The following is a 17,304-nucleotide window of genomic DNA, read 5'->3' on the forward strand; positions in this document are numbered from 1 at the left end:
ACTGACTGACCCTCCAAACCGCATACAACAAGTGTGAGATGTTTGAGAGCTGGGGCCTGCCTGCCACCCCTGCTGCAAGGCAGAGGGCTGGAGCTTCCCCGCCTAAGTCTGGTAGGGGGAACGCACGGGGAGCTCCGCACGCCACATTTCAACTGTAGAAGTGCCGCCGGTGGCTCATGAGCCAGGGTTTAGCCACCCCAGCTCTAGAGGAAAGCGAAAGCCTTGCTCAAGTGCAGATTGGCTCAGGCCTGTCAGATCCCTTAGTAAAAACAGGAGTACTTGTGGCACTGTGGAGACTATCCCGTAGTGTCTTGTCATGCTGCCCCTAGGCACGAAGTGCAGCTCTAGAGTGGATGGATGGACCAGTTTCAGCTCCTCCAAGATCTGGAATCGCCCCCCCCCTTACCCAGGCCTCCGCCTGGGGAGGGGAGAAGGTTGTTTGCCCACATACGAATCAGAGGAGAGGCACTTAAAAGGGGGAACCATTTTAATATAACCTATAAAAACCAAGACAAAATACAAAGGACTGTTTCCGTCGTTCTGCGGGACGGATGGGTGAGGACAGGCTCAGGCCTAGACGAGATTCTTCATGTGCTTCGGCCAGCAGGGTGCTTTACAGGTAGGGGTCAAACTGCAAGAGCCAAGCAAACACCACAAAATGCAGGTGAGGCAGGAGCTTGTACCAGCCTTTTCAGAGTGCTCAGGTGCAGACGGGAGTCCTGAGCTTAGAGCCAGCTGCCTGAGGGACAAGATCTCACTAGTGAAAGAGCAGCAGCTGAGGTAAGAAGCTCCTATCACTGGCCTGATCACATTAACTGGGGCTCACTAGCCAAGCGCAGAGGTTCCCGATAGTCCTGCATCCCAGCCAGTTTAAGCTTAGGGATTTCCCTGCAGTGTTAGACTCAGATGCTGCAGGTAAGAAGCCACCTGAGCAGCAGCAGCAAGTTGGACTGTTAGTTTCCACTTACGGTCTCAGGCATTACAGGTAGGAGGTTGCATTTAGAAGTGGGATGGGAATGGTGCAGCCCCAGACACCGGAACCAGGCTGAGACCCTTGAGTTCCAGGTAGACGTGCCCCTCAGACATCACGTACCTGGGCAGGTCACTCCTGAGTCTCCATGCTCTCCTCCTCCTCTCCTGCAGCTGTTTCTTCTTGATTCTCCTCTTCCTCCTCCCCTTCCTTCTTCTCTGGAGGCTTCTCATAAGCCTTCTCTGAAGGGGTGACTATCACCCCGTCCCAAGTGGACATTTCAGAGGCCAGGTCTGCAAAGCAAACAGAAGAAGCCATGTCAGCCTGCAGGGCAGGGTCCTGCCAGCGTAAGATCGCCAGCACCCTAACCCCAGGGCATTCCTCAGAGCGGTGCCGGTAACAAGGAGACCAGCTGAAGTAACCCAGAGCCCGCTGCCAGTTCTCCTCCCGCTGCAGCTGTTACAGGGAGCTGACAGCAGACCCCTAGCGACTTACACTTACCAACTGGCATGAGCAAGCCCCTTACATTTGTCCACTTCTTTCCTCAAGGGCAAGTTGTCAGGTTTCAAGGCAAGGCAAGAGGCTGCTCCAAGTTCTAGCAACAGCCCCCACCATGCAGGGACCAGGCCTATCCTTGTCAGGTCACAGGCTGGGTGTGCCTGCATGCTTGATTTGCTGAGTCTGACCAAGTCAAACTATGTGGGATTGGTCTCTTCTGCCATATGCTCAGCTAAGGCCCCTTAAGTCTTCAACCTTCCACATCCTCCCTGAGGTGTCTCCAAATAAAGCCCCAGCACTTCCTGGCCATGCTGACCAGCAGTCATGAGCCACTGAGCTCCTACTTACAGCTGGCATCCCCCTCTTGTCCAAGGATCTTCCTGTAACCTCCGTGCGAGAGGATTCGGACGAGCGTCTGTGCCGTGTAACACACCATGTCCTATGATGGGAGTAGAGAATGAATGCACGCGCCAGAGTCCCCCGCACTGGGAGGAGAGCCTTTCTGACTAGCTCTCTTGCTGGCGTTGTATCAGATACATCATCCAGGCATTAGTGTTTGGCCCAGCCTATCACACGCTCTCAGTATGGCCTTGTTTTAGCCATAGGAGCCTGATCTGACTGCCCCATGCTACAGCAGCTCAGCTGGGGTAACCCAGCGCTGTTTTGTGTGCACAGGGCTACGGCTTGGCTCTCCTCTCCCCAGGACAGGGGTGACATGAAGACTTGTCTGCTCTTCCCTCGTTTACAGTTTAATTTTAAATTAAGACTTGGGCTCTGCAGGTCTTTGCTTTTACCCAGTGAGCCATGCTCCTGCCTACGAACTGCATCCCACCACCAAGACTGGCTGAAGTGGCAGCTTCCCAGAGTATTGCCTCAGGGGTCATAAACCCTCTTTCACGCTGTACCCAGGGTCACAGCACCCTCCTGATCTAACCCCAGTGACAGGAAGGGTTGAGCCCCAGGCTGGAAGCCCCTGGGGATAAATGCAGCCAGAAAACCCACTAGCGCATTTTCATACAGCAAGTTGCACTTCCAGCAGAGTTTTACCCCTTTACAGAATGCCATGGGGCCAGCCTCAGGGAGGCTGCATGCACAAAGATTAGTTCACCTGTTGTTCCAGGGTCATGACTGTATGGACTCTGAAGTTGCCACTCTCGCAGGGATCGGTGATCCCAACAGATCCCGGGAGGAACAGCCCAGCCGCCAGGATCTGAAGGCAGCGCCTGTGGGGCAGTCAGGTGTTAGCAACATAGACAGTTCCCCAGCACCATTTTCTCGCAGAGCCCTGGGGTGAGTCGCCAGTGTGGCATAGGATATGTTTAGCACTCGGCGCTAAGGAAAGTGGTCCAAGGGAGCACACTCCTAACATGGCGTAAGTGTGTATGGCAGCAACTCACGGTGTTCGCAATAGGCCGTGAGTTTGCTTTGTCACCATATTTGAAAGGATTTAGACCTGAGAGCTCAAGGTAAGAAGTCCTGCGTTAATGGTACTGGCCAATGCCGTGATTACATACACGCAGCAGCAACCTGCTCGTTTCAGGAGGTTCTGAAGAAGTGACAAGGGAGCTCACGCAGCATGAAACAGTCTTGAGAAAGCAGAGCCCACAGCACCAGCAGCAGAGGCAAGATTTCTACGCTGACATTCGCTTTAGCTGCAGCACACGTACCTGTACGCGACGTTGAGAGCCAAGGGCTGCCTGGTAGGGTTGTTCATCACAGCATAGTGCCCCTGAAGGGAAGGGGAGGAAGTTGTTAGACACAAGGGAGTGTTTATGAAAGATCAGTTTTAAGGCTCCTGTCCCTGCAGGAAGCGACAATCTGTGGGACTTGACTGCTTGAGCTGCTGCTGGGATTCGCAGTCGGGAGCTGCAGACCCACCAAATCCCTCCGAACATTGGCCAGGGAAGCCACAGTAGCACAGCAAATCAGAGTGAAAGAGTCTATATGGAAACTGTGCCTTTTAGATCAAAGCCTCCTTCCACTCACGTACCAGAAGGTCGAGGATCCACGGAGTGAGGGGCTCGAAGCCAGGGAATCGGATTCTCAAGTCCTTCAGCAATCGGATTAAGACTTTCACCCTGAAAGACGACGGTTCACAAGGACAATGCTCAGAGGGTTCCACAGGGCTCGGACCTCTCGCTGGCTGCCAAGGCCAGTCTAGAGTATTAGAGATGGGGCTGCTTTGGGGGCCTGGGCTCAGGTGCTGCACCTCTGCCCAGCATCAGCTCTGGAAGAACCCAAAGATTTTCCTCTACCGGTTACTCTGCTAGCCAACACTTCGTCAGAGGCAAACTCCCCTGCGCGTGCATGTGTGGGGTGGTGGCCTGCATGGATCCAAGCGAAGCCAGATTGCTACGTGCCTGCAGTATTAGAGCTGGGCTTGAGCTCCGGTGTTAGGTCTCTGGCTAGACAGGGCTATGTCACATCACTACCTCGAGGAGTATGGGACTGGTGATGAAAGCCCTTCCCCAGAGGGGAAACAGCCAGTTCACTGCATACAGGGAAGGCTAGGTCAGCAAGGCCTCCCAGCTGCAGAGAAACTTACGTGGACTGAGAAGCGTTCTCTTCAAACCAGCGAGCGTGTCGGATGGCAGCCAGGGCGCTCTGCAGCACTTTGATATCCACTGGAAGAGGAGAGGTAGGCAGGTTTGATTCAGAACATTTGAGGAGAGTCAGCCCGCAGTAAAGCAAGCTGCTCCCCATGCTCCTGTAAACATGCTCTGGATTGTCACAGCTATGGGGTGCAGAATCAGCAAGCAAGCTGTACCCCCTGCCCCCCAAATCCTCCAGCATGGCTGTGGGTAAACAGGGCTGCTCTGCAGTGGACAAATAGAAGCTCCCCATCCCCACACGCTAACTAAGCAGCCAAATAAGTTCTGAGAGGTTTCCTTACAGTGGAGCTCTGGGTCCAACTTGCGAAGGTTGGGGGGCACGGTGGTAATGAGGATCTTCACCGTGGCATCAGCAGAGCTAATCTCAAAGCCAGTCTCGTTGGTTAACATGGTCAGGACTGAGGGAGAAAAACCAAGACAGTTACTGAGAGGGGGGTCGTGAGACCCCACAGATCCCACATGGCTGAGCCCAAGACACCAAAGGCAAATAGAAGCAGAGAGGCTGGTCTCAGCCTTGACATTTCACTGGTTTTCAGTGACCTCTCAGCTTTGCACTGGTTTGTGCATGAAGGAGCCCCTACCACAGGGAGTCTATGGGGAGCGACTCCCTATTTTATCAGGGAACATCAGTGTCATTGCGTATTCTGCTCATCTGCATCCCCTTCACATCACACTGCAAGTTAAGTTACTGACCTTCAGTAGGATCCTGTGCTCTCAGGCTTTCCACCACTTTGTTTCCTAAGGCAGCAACAGCTTCCACTAGAGGGAGAAATGGAATACAGAGTTACGTTCGTTCTGGCCACCGCCCCCAGTCAGCCACAGAGGAGATGCCAATACTTACGTGTGGGCAAGATTTTCAGGATCACCACCAGATCGGCCACATTGTGCCCCGTTGTCATGGTACCCTTCTTGTAGGACCCCACCTGGCGGACTTCTTCGATTTGCTGGTGTATGGGAGCAAACCGAGAGTTAATGCCATCAGCTCTACTTGTGTGTCCCCTTGTGCACCCCACCCTCCGGAGGGGAGATGGACTCCAGTCAGGCCAAAGAAAGCCACTTTAATACCAGTTGTGCCTCTAATATTCTGATCTTGTACTGAGGCAGGAGAATCAAGAGCAACTCGATCAGAACACGACAGTCTCCCTGATCTGCCGGCACATCGTGCTGGGTAGATTCTCCAAACAAACTCGTCTGACTCACCACTTCGAAAGTTCCTGGTGCTACGATCAGGTTGTCAATCACATTGTTTATTTTAGTCACCAGGGAAAGAATGGAAGCCTGAAAAGGAATCAGAGAAAGTGGCTGTAGCAGCAACAGACTGACTGGAGTCTTGAGACTCCAAGCTAAATACACAAGCTTTGGAAGGATACGACTTGTACAACCCCAGTACAAGGGATGCAACAGACAGGTTAGTTCAAGTGTGTTTAGAAGCCACTTTCCAAATAATGTTGCATTTTCCCTCACCAGCATCCTACTGCAGGCTAAATACCCACCCCAGGACGTGCATCTCCCACAGGCTAGGGAGCTAGCCCTCCCTTTCTACGAAGATCATTTCTTGTACTCCTTACAACCGTAACAAAGTCAACGCTCTACTGAAAGCAACCTGGCAACACCTTGAACTCCTTTTGACATGTTTCCAAGGGCAAGCACCCAGCACACATGCTTTATTAACCTGTTCAGCAGAATTGGGAGCCAGATCCTGGTTTCTCTTCAGCAAGGCTTCACTGAATGTCGTCTCATCTGGGGCAGGTTTCACACGGGGGAAGGCCATTTCACACTGAAACGAGAGTAGACAGATATCAGACTGGTGTTGTGCCAGTGAGACAAGGTCTTCAAAGTGGCTCGTTTACCAGCAAGAAAATGATTATTCCATTTAACTCCACTGTTTACATCCATTAGTCACTTCAGTATGTTTCCTTCTGCTAATGGCTGTTCCACTGTAGCAGTCAAGTTGGGCATTTTGTTTTTAGTGGAGCACGGAAACCTTCAGTCCTGCCTACATATCTTCCCAAACAACAGAGAAGCACTAGAACTGGTGCATTACCACCATAAAGCACGTGTTCTACATAGAGCTGATTGGGAACCAAGAGCTATGAAAGGACAGTTGCGAGAAGCTGGATTAAAAAAAATTCTGAAGGATCCATCCTGAAAAGCCTTATTAGTAAAAGGAGGCAAAAAAAGGAAACCCCTCAGCTGCTGTACCTGAGCTCGGAACATATATCCAAACCTTATAACTGGTGTGCCAGGGTGTACAGCCCCACCTTTGAAGGCAAGGAACCCATTAATCCCTTCTCCTTGGCAAGGACCACACCTGTGTATCTTTACTGCAGAGGCACTCAAGAGAGGATGGAAACAGCTGTAAGGAAGGGGAAACCTCCCCAATAAAAGGAAGCAGATCAAGCAGATCCCACACGGCTGAGAAGGGCCAAGACCAGGAAGGAGTCTGGAGGATACGCTGATTTCTTCTGGGAACTTGGCCAAGGTAACTCATGCTTTATTTGGACTATAGGCAGTAGAGTTGGGAAAAGAGATTTTCTCTTCTGTTTGGATCTTAAAGGGTGGGCCATATGTCATAAGAACCAACTCTCTCCAGTCTGTTTACCCTTCACCTTGTGCCTCCACTGCCATTTGCCACACCCTGACAGCCATGCTAACCACTTATGGTCCCTTTGATTACTTCAAATTAGCCAAAAAAAATCAAATAGCAGGTCTGGCTTTCAGCAAACTTCCTGTCTCATACTAGACTACCAGCACTTAAGCTATTAGATGCCACAGCCTGCAGTTTGTGTACTGGGAGCTTTATGGGTGTGTCTTCACAGCAGTTCGCTCAAGTTACCCCAACTTTATTCTTGTCCACACACAGGAGTGTCCAGCTCAAATTATTGGTGGTTTGAACTCCCAGCTAGCCCATGAATGGCTAAGTGCAGTGAGGATGCCACAGCTCAAATTATAAAAAGCCAGCAGCAGCTAATCCAATCACTCTGGGTAACTGAATGGTTTGAAGTGTGGCAGCTCTGAGTCGCACTGGAGCTATTAAGGTGGATTAGCCCAAGTGCAGTTAACTCAGGTATGCTAACTGTGCTGTGAAAACACACCTTAAACTCAGTTTATTTTTAAACCAAGAATAGAACTGCAATACAACATTCCTGCACTGGGTTTATACAGCCAATGCCATGGACTGGCTAACCCAAGCCAGGTTACTCACCACATAGAAGTCAAAGGGGATGTGTGGCACAAAGGGCCTGAACCTAAAAAAGAAAAAGCCAAAGGTGAGTTCTTATGACAACGTTAACCACTCACTGCTGGGCAGACACCATACACCAGACGGAACCACTAGTCCATCAAATCCTACACTTCTGTTGGGAGGGTGTTCTAGAGAAAAGCAAACCCTTCTTCCCAGCCTCTCAGGGGAGAGCCCCTCACCCTGCTGGACAAGCTGAAATTCCTTTTTACCTGGGAGACAGGAAGTTTAACACATTGGCTTAGACTCTTGCCATAGAGAATGGGGCCATCAAGATTCACCAGCAACGGTGCAGCAGTATTACTAGAGAAGGCTGTTTGAAGGAGGGCGGGGGGGTTGTCAACCAACTGTTTACCAGTTTAGAATGGGTCCCACCTAAGCAAAGCTCTGAATACGCTTTAGGACGGCCCTTGCCTGTGCAGTACGTAGTTAGAGATCTCATCCACGCGCTGGATCGTAGCGTTAGCAAGATTATGGGGTTTTGCTTCACAGCATATGGACAAAGCTGCACTTTCCCTCTACCTCCTACTGGTTTGCCACAAGTTGGCGGCCGGCCCCCAATCCAGAAGTGGCGCATTTCCTCAGGATTTTGCCTCTACAGCGTGACGAGCCAGCAGGCCCAGTGGCGAGGCCGACACCGGCTTTCCCGATGGCGATGCTCACAGCTGCAGCCCAGCCCCCCCCGGGGCTGGTTCGCTCGGAGAGCGGCACTTACCCGCTGCCAGGGCCCCCCCTGGAGCCAAAACGCCCGCCACGGCCACGGCCTCGATCACCCCTGGGGAAGGATGAGAGCCCCGGGTCAGCAGAGCGAGGGGCCCAGACCCCCTCCACCCGGGCATCTCCTCAGGCAGCCCCTGGATCCGCCCCCCGGGGCCAGACCCCCCCCCGGGCATCTCCTGGATCCGCCCCCCCCCCCCCCGTATCTCCCCCGGGCAGCCCCTGGAGCCACCCCCCGGGGCCAGACCCCCTCCCCCCGGGCAATCTCCCTCAGGCAGCCCCTGGATCCGCCCCCCGGGGCCAGACCCCCTCCCCCCGGGCATCTCCCTCAGAGCCACCCGGGGCAGCCCCTGGAGCCGCCCCCCTGGAGCCACCCTCCGAGCCCAGACCCCCTACCCCCGGGCATCTCCCTCAGGCAGCCCCTGGATCTATCCGCCCGCGGGGCCCGAGCCCGAGCCCGAGCCCGAGCCTGGCCGCCCCTCACCTCATGGCGCCGCTGAACCCGAACAATGGAACCCGCCGCTGTGGAGAGGAGAAGCCGCCGGCCTGCGTCGCTCACCCTCCAACAAGCTGCCCGCCTATTGGCTGCGCGCCGCCTCCCGCGCGACCAGCCCCAGAGGCCCCTCTCCGATTCCGGCTTTGCCATTGGTCTTCTCGCCTATCCATCGTGACGCGCCGAGAGGCGTCAGAGCGTCGGCCAATCACAGGCCGTTCCGAGGCGGGACCGTTGGGGAGCTGGAGCGCCGAGCGGGTTGTGGTTTCCGCGCGTGTCCCGAGTGGCCGCGCTCTGCAGTGACAGGTAATGACCGCCAGGTGGAGAGTCGGAAAAGAACCGGTGGGAGGCGCGCCGAGTGCGCATGCGTGTGTGCCCCCTCACTCTAGCGCACAGCGATATGTAGGCGCTTGAGGCAGGCTCTGAGCGCGCAGCAGAGTGGCGCAGCGGAAGCGTGCTGGGCCCATAACCCAGAGGTCGATGGATCGAAACCATCCTCTGCTAGGGGACTTTTTTTAGCGCAGCGCTCTCCATTGGTGCAGGGCGGTAACAAGGGACCTGTTTTACTCCCCAGGCGTTTGCTTGTGACGTCACCACCCTGCAGGCTTTTGGTTGTGACATCATCTCGTTGCAGACACTCCGGTGTTACTGTGCTGCAGCGTTTGGATGTGATGTCATTGCACTGGTGTTCGGGTGTGACATCATGTCAGTGTCACCGTGCAATGGCATCTGGCTGTGAGGTCCTTCTTTGGGTGTGACATCACTGCCGGTGTCACCATGCGGTGTCTGGCTATGATGTCATTGTTCAGGTGTGACACCACTGTGCCGGTGTCGCCGTGCAATGGTGTTTGGTGTGACATCATTGTTTGGGTGTGACATCACTGTGCCAGTGTCACCATGAGGTGTCTGGCTGTGATGTCATTGTTCGGGTGTGACATCACTGTGCCAGTGTTGCCGTGCGATGGTGTCTGGCTGTGATGTCATTGTTCGGGTGTGACATCACCGTGCCGGTGTCACCATGCGACGGCATCTGGCTGTGATGTGGTGGTTCCTGCCGTTCCCACAAGTGATTTCACTGCAGCTCAGAGCACGCTGGAGCTGACAGACAGGCCAGGAAGTGACCCCCTGCCAAGGTGCCTGGGCTAAGGAGAGCAGGGTCAGCGGGACCTGCGCTCCATACCACACAGGGGCCAGCACCTGAAATTCCAGTCCCTGGGATACCAACTTGTGCAATTTTTCCAAAATAGTGGGTGGTTTTTTTCTTAAAGCCCCAGCTCCTGGAGTCAGGTGATGGCACCAAGCATCTCAGCTTCCTTTTAAAAGTAATAAGACAAGCTTCTAGCCCTGGTGGCTGAGGAGAAAAGCTGGAAAACGCGGCCCAGAAGGTAAATAACATAAACCCAATTTAGTGTATTGATTGAATCTCATGGGTTTTGGAAGCCCTGACTCATGATCTGTGAACACCTGGGGGTTGGAGAAGCTTCAGGCAGTCCCAGGGCCAAGGTGAGGACCCTGGTTATTTATTATTTATTTATTGACTGGTATCGCTGGGGCCTTGAAGCACCAGCCACGGCCCCTGTGCCCATTGTGCCAGGCGCTGTACTTTGTGTACACTCTGCAGTTTGAATTGACAGCTGAACAAGTAGGATACAAACCTGCTTTGGACGGAGACAGAGACACTAATGAGAAAGCGAGGGCAGGAAATTAGGGGGCAATCAGATATGCGTAGTATGGAGTGGGCCCCAGATAAAACCAGGACCCCATTGGGCTATGCGTTTTACCACCATCAAAGAGAACCAGTCCCTACCCCAAAGAATCTGCAAGCTCACCAGACCAGACAGACACTCGGCCTCTTTCCCACCCTGTGAGAATTTGAGAAATACTGAAAAATGTTCCCATTGGGCCCAAAACGTCAAAACCTTGACAATTTTCACCAACCAAAAAACCAAATCTGAAAAAAGCCCATTGCATTCCAGTCACTGGCGACGTGTCGATTCCATCGGTGTAAATAGCCAGACAAGACGTTGCAGATCAAACGGCCCTGAAACGTCTTGTTTCAGAAAGATCGGAATAGGACACGTTGACCCTTTCAACACTCCGCCCCTCCCCCCCCCCCCCCCCCCCAAACGTGTTGAGCTGGGAGATCCCTTGCAGCCAACCCTGTTCTGTCAACGGGTTCGGGTCTGATGAATCGGCCTTTTCCGGCAAAAAAAAGTTTGTCTAAAACTTCCCAACCAGCTGGGATCCCCACCCTGCATAAGATCTGTGTGTCTGGTGCCAACAGACCTGTGGGGGGCGCCGGGACACCACAGAACATCTGCTCAGCCCAGCCAGTGGATGCCCCTTTCCTCCAGCTCCTGGCATCCGAAATGCCAGCAACGGGGCACTGAAAATGGCCACGTTGGGGGCTTCTTCCCTGGGCATCTCCAAGGGGACAAGTGGGACTTGGGAGCAGGGTGGGAGCATGGTAACTGTACCGGAGTTAGAGAGGAGTAGATTAGACACAGCACTGGGGAGAGGTAAATCCTGGCTGAGCCTATCTGCCCCCTCCCAGGCGGTTTGGATGGGGGTAAAATCAGATGAATTCCCCACCCGCCAATGGCCCCGCTCAGTAACCCCGGCTCCCTGGAGCCATCCATCGCGGGGGCAGCGCCGGCTGATCCACAAAGCCCAAATAACCAGCTCTCCCTCCCTCAGTCCCCCGCCGCCGACAGTGACTTTGGAGTAATTCATGCCCCCTCCCCCGGCTGCTAATACTGCAGCCCCCTCCCCCCCTCCCGACCAGCCTCAGGTTCATCTCTGCAGATGTGGCTGGGGAGGGCACCGGGGGGGGAGCGCGATGCGCTCTCAGTGCCCATGGGGGTGATTTCAGAGCAAGCAGGGCCTGTGGAGGAACGGGCCACGCATCCCACAGCGCACCCTGGAACGAAAGACCAAGGCAGGCTGACCAGGGATCTCTGAGCACTTGGGAACCGTGACGTCACTCCCAGCACCTCTCCTGGGAGAAGGATTAGTGTCCTTACGATATTTCATTTGTGGGGAAACTGAGGCAGGGGAGGGGAAAGGGGCTCGCCCAAGGTCAGTCAATCAGTGGTAGGCACTCAGAAAAGAACCCAGGAGTCCTGTCTCCTAGTCTGTTACTCTAACCACTAGACCCCACTTCCCATAGATGGGAAGAGTACCCAGGAGTCCTGGCTCCTAACCCCCCCCCCATCTCCACAACCACAACCACAAGACCCAGCTCCCCTCATGCAGTCAGGGGTAGGACCCAGGGGTCCTGGCTCCCTGTCCACTGCTCCTTCCACTACACACGGTTTCCGTGCAGCCCTGGCCACGGTCTTGGAAGCCTGCTCAGCGTTACCTACTCACTCCCCTCGCTAGCGCTGGTGCTGCTCAGGGTGCTTTGAGTTCTCCTGTTTCCCAGCGGTTTGCAATCCAGCAGGGGCAGGGGGCGACTTTTTTAACTATCCCCCAACATGCAGCCCCCCTCCTGAGTGCAGGGTCGAGGTTGCATTTAACAAAGAGCTGCCTTTCTCCACCTGCTTTTCCCATTCAGCCCCAGGAACAAATTCTCCCCAGACAATACGGACCCGGCGGTAACTAGATAAGCGCCTTGGAAACGAATTTACTTCTTTGCATGGAAAGCCCATTTGCAAGGCAAACGCTCCGGCTGCCCGTTCCCGTTAATAACCTGCCCTGACACAGGTTCTGGCCTCGCTGCGATGTTATTGTATCTCTGCCTCCCCCTGCCAATAATTGGCTCCATTAACTCCCTCTCCTCTAATGGGGGATTGGCTGATTATGGCCATATCCGTGCCCCCGCTGAGCCTGGTGGCGCATTCCCCACGTCGCTGTTAATAAACTGCCCCGGGGGTGCTAGTCGCTGGACGGCAGTGGCAGCTAGAAATTCCAGCCGAAACAGGACGCCTGTTGCTGCAGACACAGCCTGGGTAGACTGGCTTTCTGCTACCTCCTTCTCTGCTACCTCCTTCTCAGCACACCTGAGGGAGGAGGCAGCCACCGTGTCTGCTTCCCGGCTCTCCAGCCCACCCCCACCTCCCGCCAAGGGGCCCAATCCCCCTCTTCTGCGGCATCGCTCGTCACCGGGGCGCTCCTGACTTGCCCCGGGGTGAGTGAGCACCAGGCATGGAAGCAGCCCTGTGGTCTGCTATGCCGTGTCTCTGTGTGTGAGGCCCCTGCATGTCTCTGGGGCAGTGCTCAGCCGTGGGGTGGGGGTGGGGGTCTTTGTGCACGGCTCCCCTTCTTCCTTTGAGGGACCCCCGCCAAAGACTGCCCGGGACTCAGTCCTACCCACCGCCAGTGCCCCAAAGCACCAGCCCGCTCCCCCAAATCATGAGGTCGGCTCCTCGGATCCCCCTTTCTGGTGCTGGGGCCGTCAGGGCTGCCCCTCTTTCCCATTGTCCAGCTTATCCCTGCACCCACAAGGGCCAGAACCAGACTTGGATTTCACATGGGAGCTGAGAGTCTCCTGACTCCAGGAGCTGGGGATTTAAGAGAAAACGCCAAATATCATGAGACAATCACAAGAGTTGGTGATGCTGTAGGTCTGGATGCAGTAATAGCTGAGGAGGAGAGCTGCCGTCCCCACCGCTGCCCCCAGGGGGCGAAGGAGAGCTGGACCCTGGGGCCCATGGGGGAGGCGGGGACCTAGCAGGATCAGGCCCTGGTCCCCTTCCCGGCCCGGATCGGGCCCCCGCTCCAGCCTCCATGGAGGGCTCTGGATACTTTATTTTCTTCAGTCCTGCCCCCCCCCAGCCCTCCTCCGCCTCCTCCCCCCATTGTCCCCCCAGCCCCTTCTCCCCACCCCTGGCCATTGCCTCCCGCCCCAGCCTCTGCTGCCCCCCAACGGCTCCGGCGCAGGCACTGCGGGATCCTTTGGCTCCTTGCTCTGCGTGAAGTTTTATAAGCAGGGGGGAGCCGGGAGCTTCCCCTCGACCACCCCCCCGCCCGAGCCCTGCCTCCAGCTAGGCCTGTGCTCACCCCTCACTGGGGCCCCGGGAGCCCCGGAGCTGGCGGCGGGACATGGGGGGCCCCAGTTCTTTCCCTTCCCCCCCAGGCAGGAACGCTGCCCTCATGGGAGGAGTGGGGCAAACGGCGGGATCGAGCCACGTGCCCCAGGGCGGCTGGGAACTGCCCTTTCCCCGCCCTGCCCCCCCATCTCATCCCATCCCACCCTGTCCCGGTCTCTGCCCGTTGGGATTTCCCTCCCCCTATCTCCCGTATCCCCCCCCAGCGGTCAACAAGTTACAGGCAGTGTTGCCAACCCCCCCCCACCCCGGCCGCCCCCAGCCGTCGAACACCCCCTCTCCTTTCAATTCCTGGGCAAACCCCCCCAAACCCTGTCCGTGTCCGGCAGCTCTGCTCAGTCCTGGGGGCGACCAGTGGGGGGCCAGCAGCCTTCTCCTCCCCCCTCACCGGGCTTTGTGAAACCGCCCCCCCACACCCCTTCCCTGTCCCCTCCCTTGGGCAGGTGCTCCCTGCCTGCGCTGGGGGGTTCTGGGCAGGAGGGGGTTAAGGAGCTGTGCATGATAACAGCCCTTTTGTCATTGAATGAGGGGAAGGAAAAGGCTGCCTGCCTGGGAGATAATCAGTCACTTTCGGCACCGGGAAGCGAAGCAGCGAAGGGAAGGGAAGGGAAGGGAGCTCCCAGCGGCTGGAGTCCAGGGCAGTGGGGGGACGGGGCGCGGAGGGGCAGACTCGGAGTTCCGGCCATGGTCCCGGGGCGGCCCGCCGGGGTCTAGGGGGCCGGAGCGGGGGAGCCTGGGGGCTGCACGTCGGGGGGCTGGGTCGGCGCGGGGGCAGCGATGCGCCAGTGACGCCATGCGGTGGGCGCTGGTGGTGCTGTGCGGGCTCCTGTGCCAGCTGGGCGGGTCGCGGGGCCAAGGGGCCAACCTGACGCTGGCCGTGCTGCTGCCAAAGCAAAACATGACCTACCCGTGGGCCTGGCCCCGCGTGGGCCCCGCCATCTGGCTGGCCATCGACCGGATCAACCGGCAGCCGGACCTGCTGCCGGGCCACACGGTGCGCTGGGTGTTCGGCAACAGCGAGGACAGGTACGGCGTCTGCTCCGACCGGGACGCCCCCGTGGCCGCCGTCGACCTCAAGCTGACCCACAACCCCGACGCCTTCATCGGCCCCGGCTGCGTCTACACCTCGGCGCCCGTGGCCCGCCTGACCAGCCACTGGAAGCTGCCGCTGGTGACGGCCGGGGCGGAGGCCCACGGCTTCGACAACAAGGACATGTATGCCCTGACCACGCGGGCCGGGCTCAGCCACCGCAAGCTGGGCGAGTACGCCGTGAAACTGCAACGCCACTTCAACTGGACCCAGCGCGCCGCGCTGGTCTACTCGGACGAGAAGATGGACGACCGGCCCTGCTTCTTCGCCATCGAAGGGCTGTACATGCAGCTGCCCACCGTCCGCAACCTCACCGTGCGGGACATCCCCTTCAAGGACCGAGACCAGGACAACTACACCGCCCTTATCCAGGATATCAAGCAGAAGGGCAGAAGTAAGTGACCCTCCCACGCCAGCTTGGTACCGCTGCTGCCAGGGACCCCCCTGCCCCACGGTGCCACAAGCCCCCTATGCCACATCTCCCTATTGCAGCCTCCTCCCTCCCCGCAGCCCTGCTCCGCGGGGTGCAACTTCTCCCCACTGCAGCCACCCCAGGGTTCAGCTCCCCCAGTGCAGCCTTCCCACCATGACGCCCCCAGCAACACTCCCCATGACACTCTTCTTCACCCGAACAATGCAAGGGCCCCCGGTGCCATGCCGCCTCCTTAATGCACACGCACGGAAACGCTGCCCCCCTTCTCCCAGCCCCCCACGTGGAACAGATCCAGCCCCTTGGATTCCCAGTGGGCCGGGGGGGGGGGGAAGTTTTCTGCGAGTTGCTTTGTGTTAACTTTGTGGTGTGCTGCCGTTCCAGCCAGCCCAGCACAGGGTCTGTTTCCCCGGCTCCCTGCACACAGAGTGGGGGATCCGAGCGGTGTTGGGGGTGGCTCTGAATTGGAAAAGGCAAGGAGCTTGCTGGGATGGGGGTGACGGGGTCAGCCGCCCCTTTGAAATGTACACCGCTCCCCCGGGCAGTGAGAGAGGGGAGCTTGGACGGGACTTGTCAGGGGGCCCTCCCGGGCTGCAGGGAGATGGGGTGCATTTGGTCTGCTCCCGTCTGGCCCTGGTTGGGGGAATTCTGCTTGGGGGTTTGAATCTGGCCCCAGCCAAAGCCACTCGAGGTGCAATCCACGCGTCAGGTCCCATCTAATCCCCCAGGACAGGACCCTTCCCAACAGCCCGATCCCCAGGGCTCTGCCCCAGCGGCAGGGGGCTGGCTCCCCGTGGGAGATGTAAGGGGATGCAGCTCCGGTGGGACAATCCCCCTGCCAGAGCCGTTCCCCAGCCGCTGCAGAGTGCAGGGCAGCTCGCTAGCTCGGGGCCCAGTGCACAGCCCCTGGGGTGGGGCTGTGGGATTTTTGCGGAGCGTCTTTCATTCCAGACTCTCGGTCCCCACGGACGCCCCAGCCTGGCCACCAGAAGGCAGGTGGGCGCTTTGCAGGTGGGCACCAGGATGCCGGGGTGCAGCGGGCAACTGCAGGGCAGAGCCCAGCCTGGGGCAGGGGAACCTGATGGGGAGACAAGCTCCGAATCCCCCCAGCCAGAGCACACTTGTGCACGTGGCTCTCGGCTCTAAGGGCGTGATCCAAACCCTGCTCCAGGAGGAGACTGTCCACGGACTTGGATCTGGCCCTGACAGCAGGGAACTGGGACGCAGCCTTCGCTCAAACCTGCACGTTGGGGAACTGACCCACAGATGGGCAGTGAAAGTCCCCCCCCCCCCTCGCCTCCCACCTTGTGTCCAGCCGGACCACGGAGCCCTGGGCTTGGGAACGTCTAACTTTCCCGCTGGCTCGGAGACGCACGGCAGGGATTCAGTGCTGCCTGCCCCGGGCGGGCGTGTGTCTCTGTGTGTGTGTGCGGCTGGGGAGACAGATTGAGTCGCAGGGCGCCTGGAAATCCGCTGGCCGCGGAACTGGCCCCTTGACAGAGAATCTTCAGCTTTTACATTTTGTGAAAAAATAAAAACAGGCACCGTAGAACCCCTCTTAGCCGAGCCCCCGTTACCCGGCGCTCCCACGGGCAGCGGGGCCTGGGCTTCAGCTGTCAGCCCCGGTCCGGTTCCTATGCAGAGCTGGATCATGCAGGCTCGGCTAAACGGGCTTCTGCTGGCTGTCACCAAAACCTCGTGTTCCGCGGATACCTGTGGATCCTGCGGCTGGGGAAAGTGAGGGTCAGCACTTCGCTTGAACCGTGGAAAAACACGGCTAGTTTTGTGTTTGTGCTGGAGAACGTTGGGGTTTTGTCACAGAAAACTAGGAGCCCCGGGGATTAGGCAGCGCGCGTGGATGGGTGGTTGTGTGCGTGCGTGTGCGCATGCAGATGGATGGATTTGTGCGTGTGCTTTGGGGGGGGCAGCTGGGGCAGGCTGATGGATCATCTCCCTGCCCAGGGTTTAATGTCCCCTCACTGGGTTTCTAACCCACCGAATCCTGGCCCCTGGCACTGAAAAATCGTAGCCCCAACCTGCCCCGTGCTCCCTGACCCCGTGGCCCGTCCCACAGAGCCACTCCTGGCCTGGCTGGGACAAAAGGCAAGAGACCTGGCTGTCTGGAAGTCAAAGCTGCTATGGCAACGCCCGGCCTCATCCGCGTGGCTGCTCCCAGAGGCCTGCCCGGCCCAGGGCTGACCGCCG

The 17,304-nt window shown here is 57.4% G+C and overlaps 2 protein-coding genes and 1 non-coding gene across 4 annotated transcripts in view; 2 read left to right on the forward strand and 1 right to left on the reverse strand.

Moving 5' to 3' along the window:
- Positions 1-469: 469 nt before the first annotated feature.
- On the reverse strand, positions 470-8,823 carry ILF2 (interleukin enhancer binding factor 2). 2 transcript variants are annotated; one of them, XM_044991840.1, is made up of 15 exons: positions 8,523-8,823; positions 8,037-8,096; positions 7,286-7,328; positions 5,753-5,857; positions 5,281-5,358; positions 4,922-5,024; positions 4,774-4,839; positions 4,362-4,478; positions 4,014-4,092; positions 3,459-3,546; positions 3,136-3,197; positions 2,577-2,691; positions 1,817-1,907; positions 1,094-1,263; positions 470-739 (listed from the first exon to the last, which is right to left on the reverse strand). In XM_044991840.1, the coding sequence occupies exons 1-14, from the start codon at positions 8,525-8,527 to the stop codon at positions 1,103-1,105; spliced, it is 1,173 nt and encodes a 390-aa protein (XP_044847775.1). In that variant the 5' UTR covers positions 8,528-8,823; the 3' UTR covers positions 470-739; positions 1,094-1,102. The 2 variants fall into 2 exon arrangements, with proteins under 2 accessions (XP_044847775.1, XP_044847774.1); XM_044991839.1 differs by having other exon boundaries at positions 470-631; positions 8,523-8,819.
- Positions 8,824-8,963: 140 nt separating this feature from the next.
- Positions 8,964-9,035, forward strand: TRNAM-CAU. Its single transcript has one exon. It is a non-coding gene; the product is annotated as a tRNA-Met (tRNA).
- A 5,125-nt stretch (positions 9,036-14,160) lies between these two features.
- Positions 14,161-17,304, forward strand: part of NPR1 (natriuretic peptide receptor 1) — a 34,487-nt gene continuing 31,343 nt past the window's right edge. Inside the window, exon 1 of the mRNA XM_044991837.1 lies at positions 14,161-15,063. Within this exon, the coding sequence (XP_044847772.1) occupies positions 14,373-15,063 (691 nt within the window). The 5' untranslated portion in view covers positions 14,161-14,372. The remainder of the gene's footprint in view (positions 15,064-17,304) is intronic.

The sequence above is a fragment of the Mauremys mutica genome, chromosome 17, assembly GCF_020497125.1.
Source record: "Mauremys mutica isolate MM-2020 ecotype Southern chromosome 17, ASM2049712v1, whole genome shotgun sequence".
NCBI lineage: Eukaryota > Metazoa > Chordata > Testudines > Geoemydidae > Mauremys > Mauremys mutica.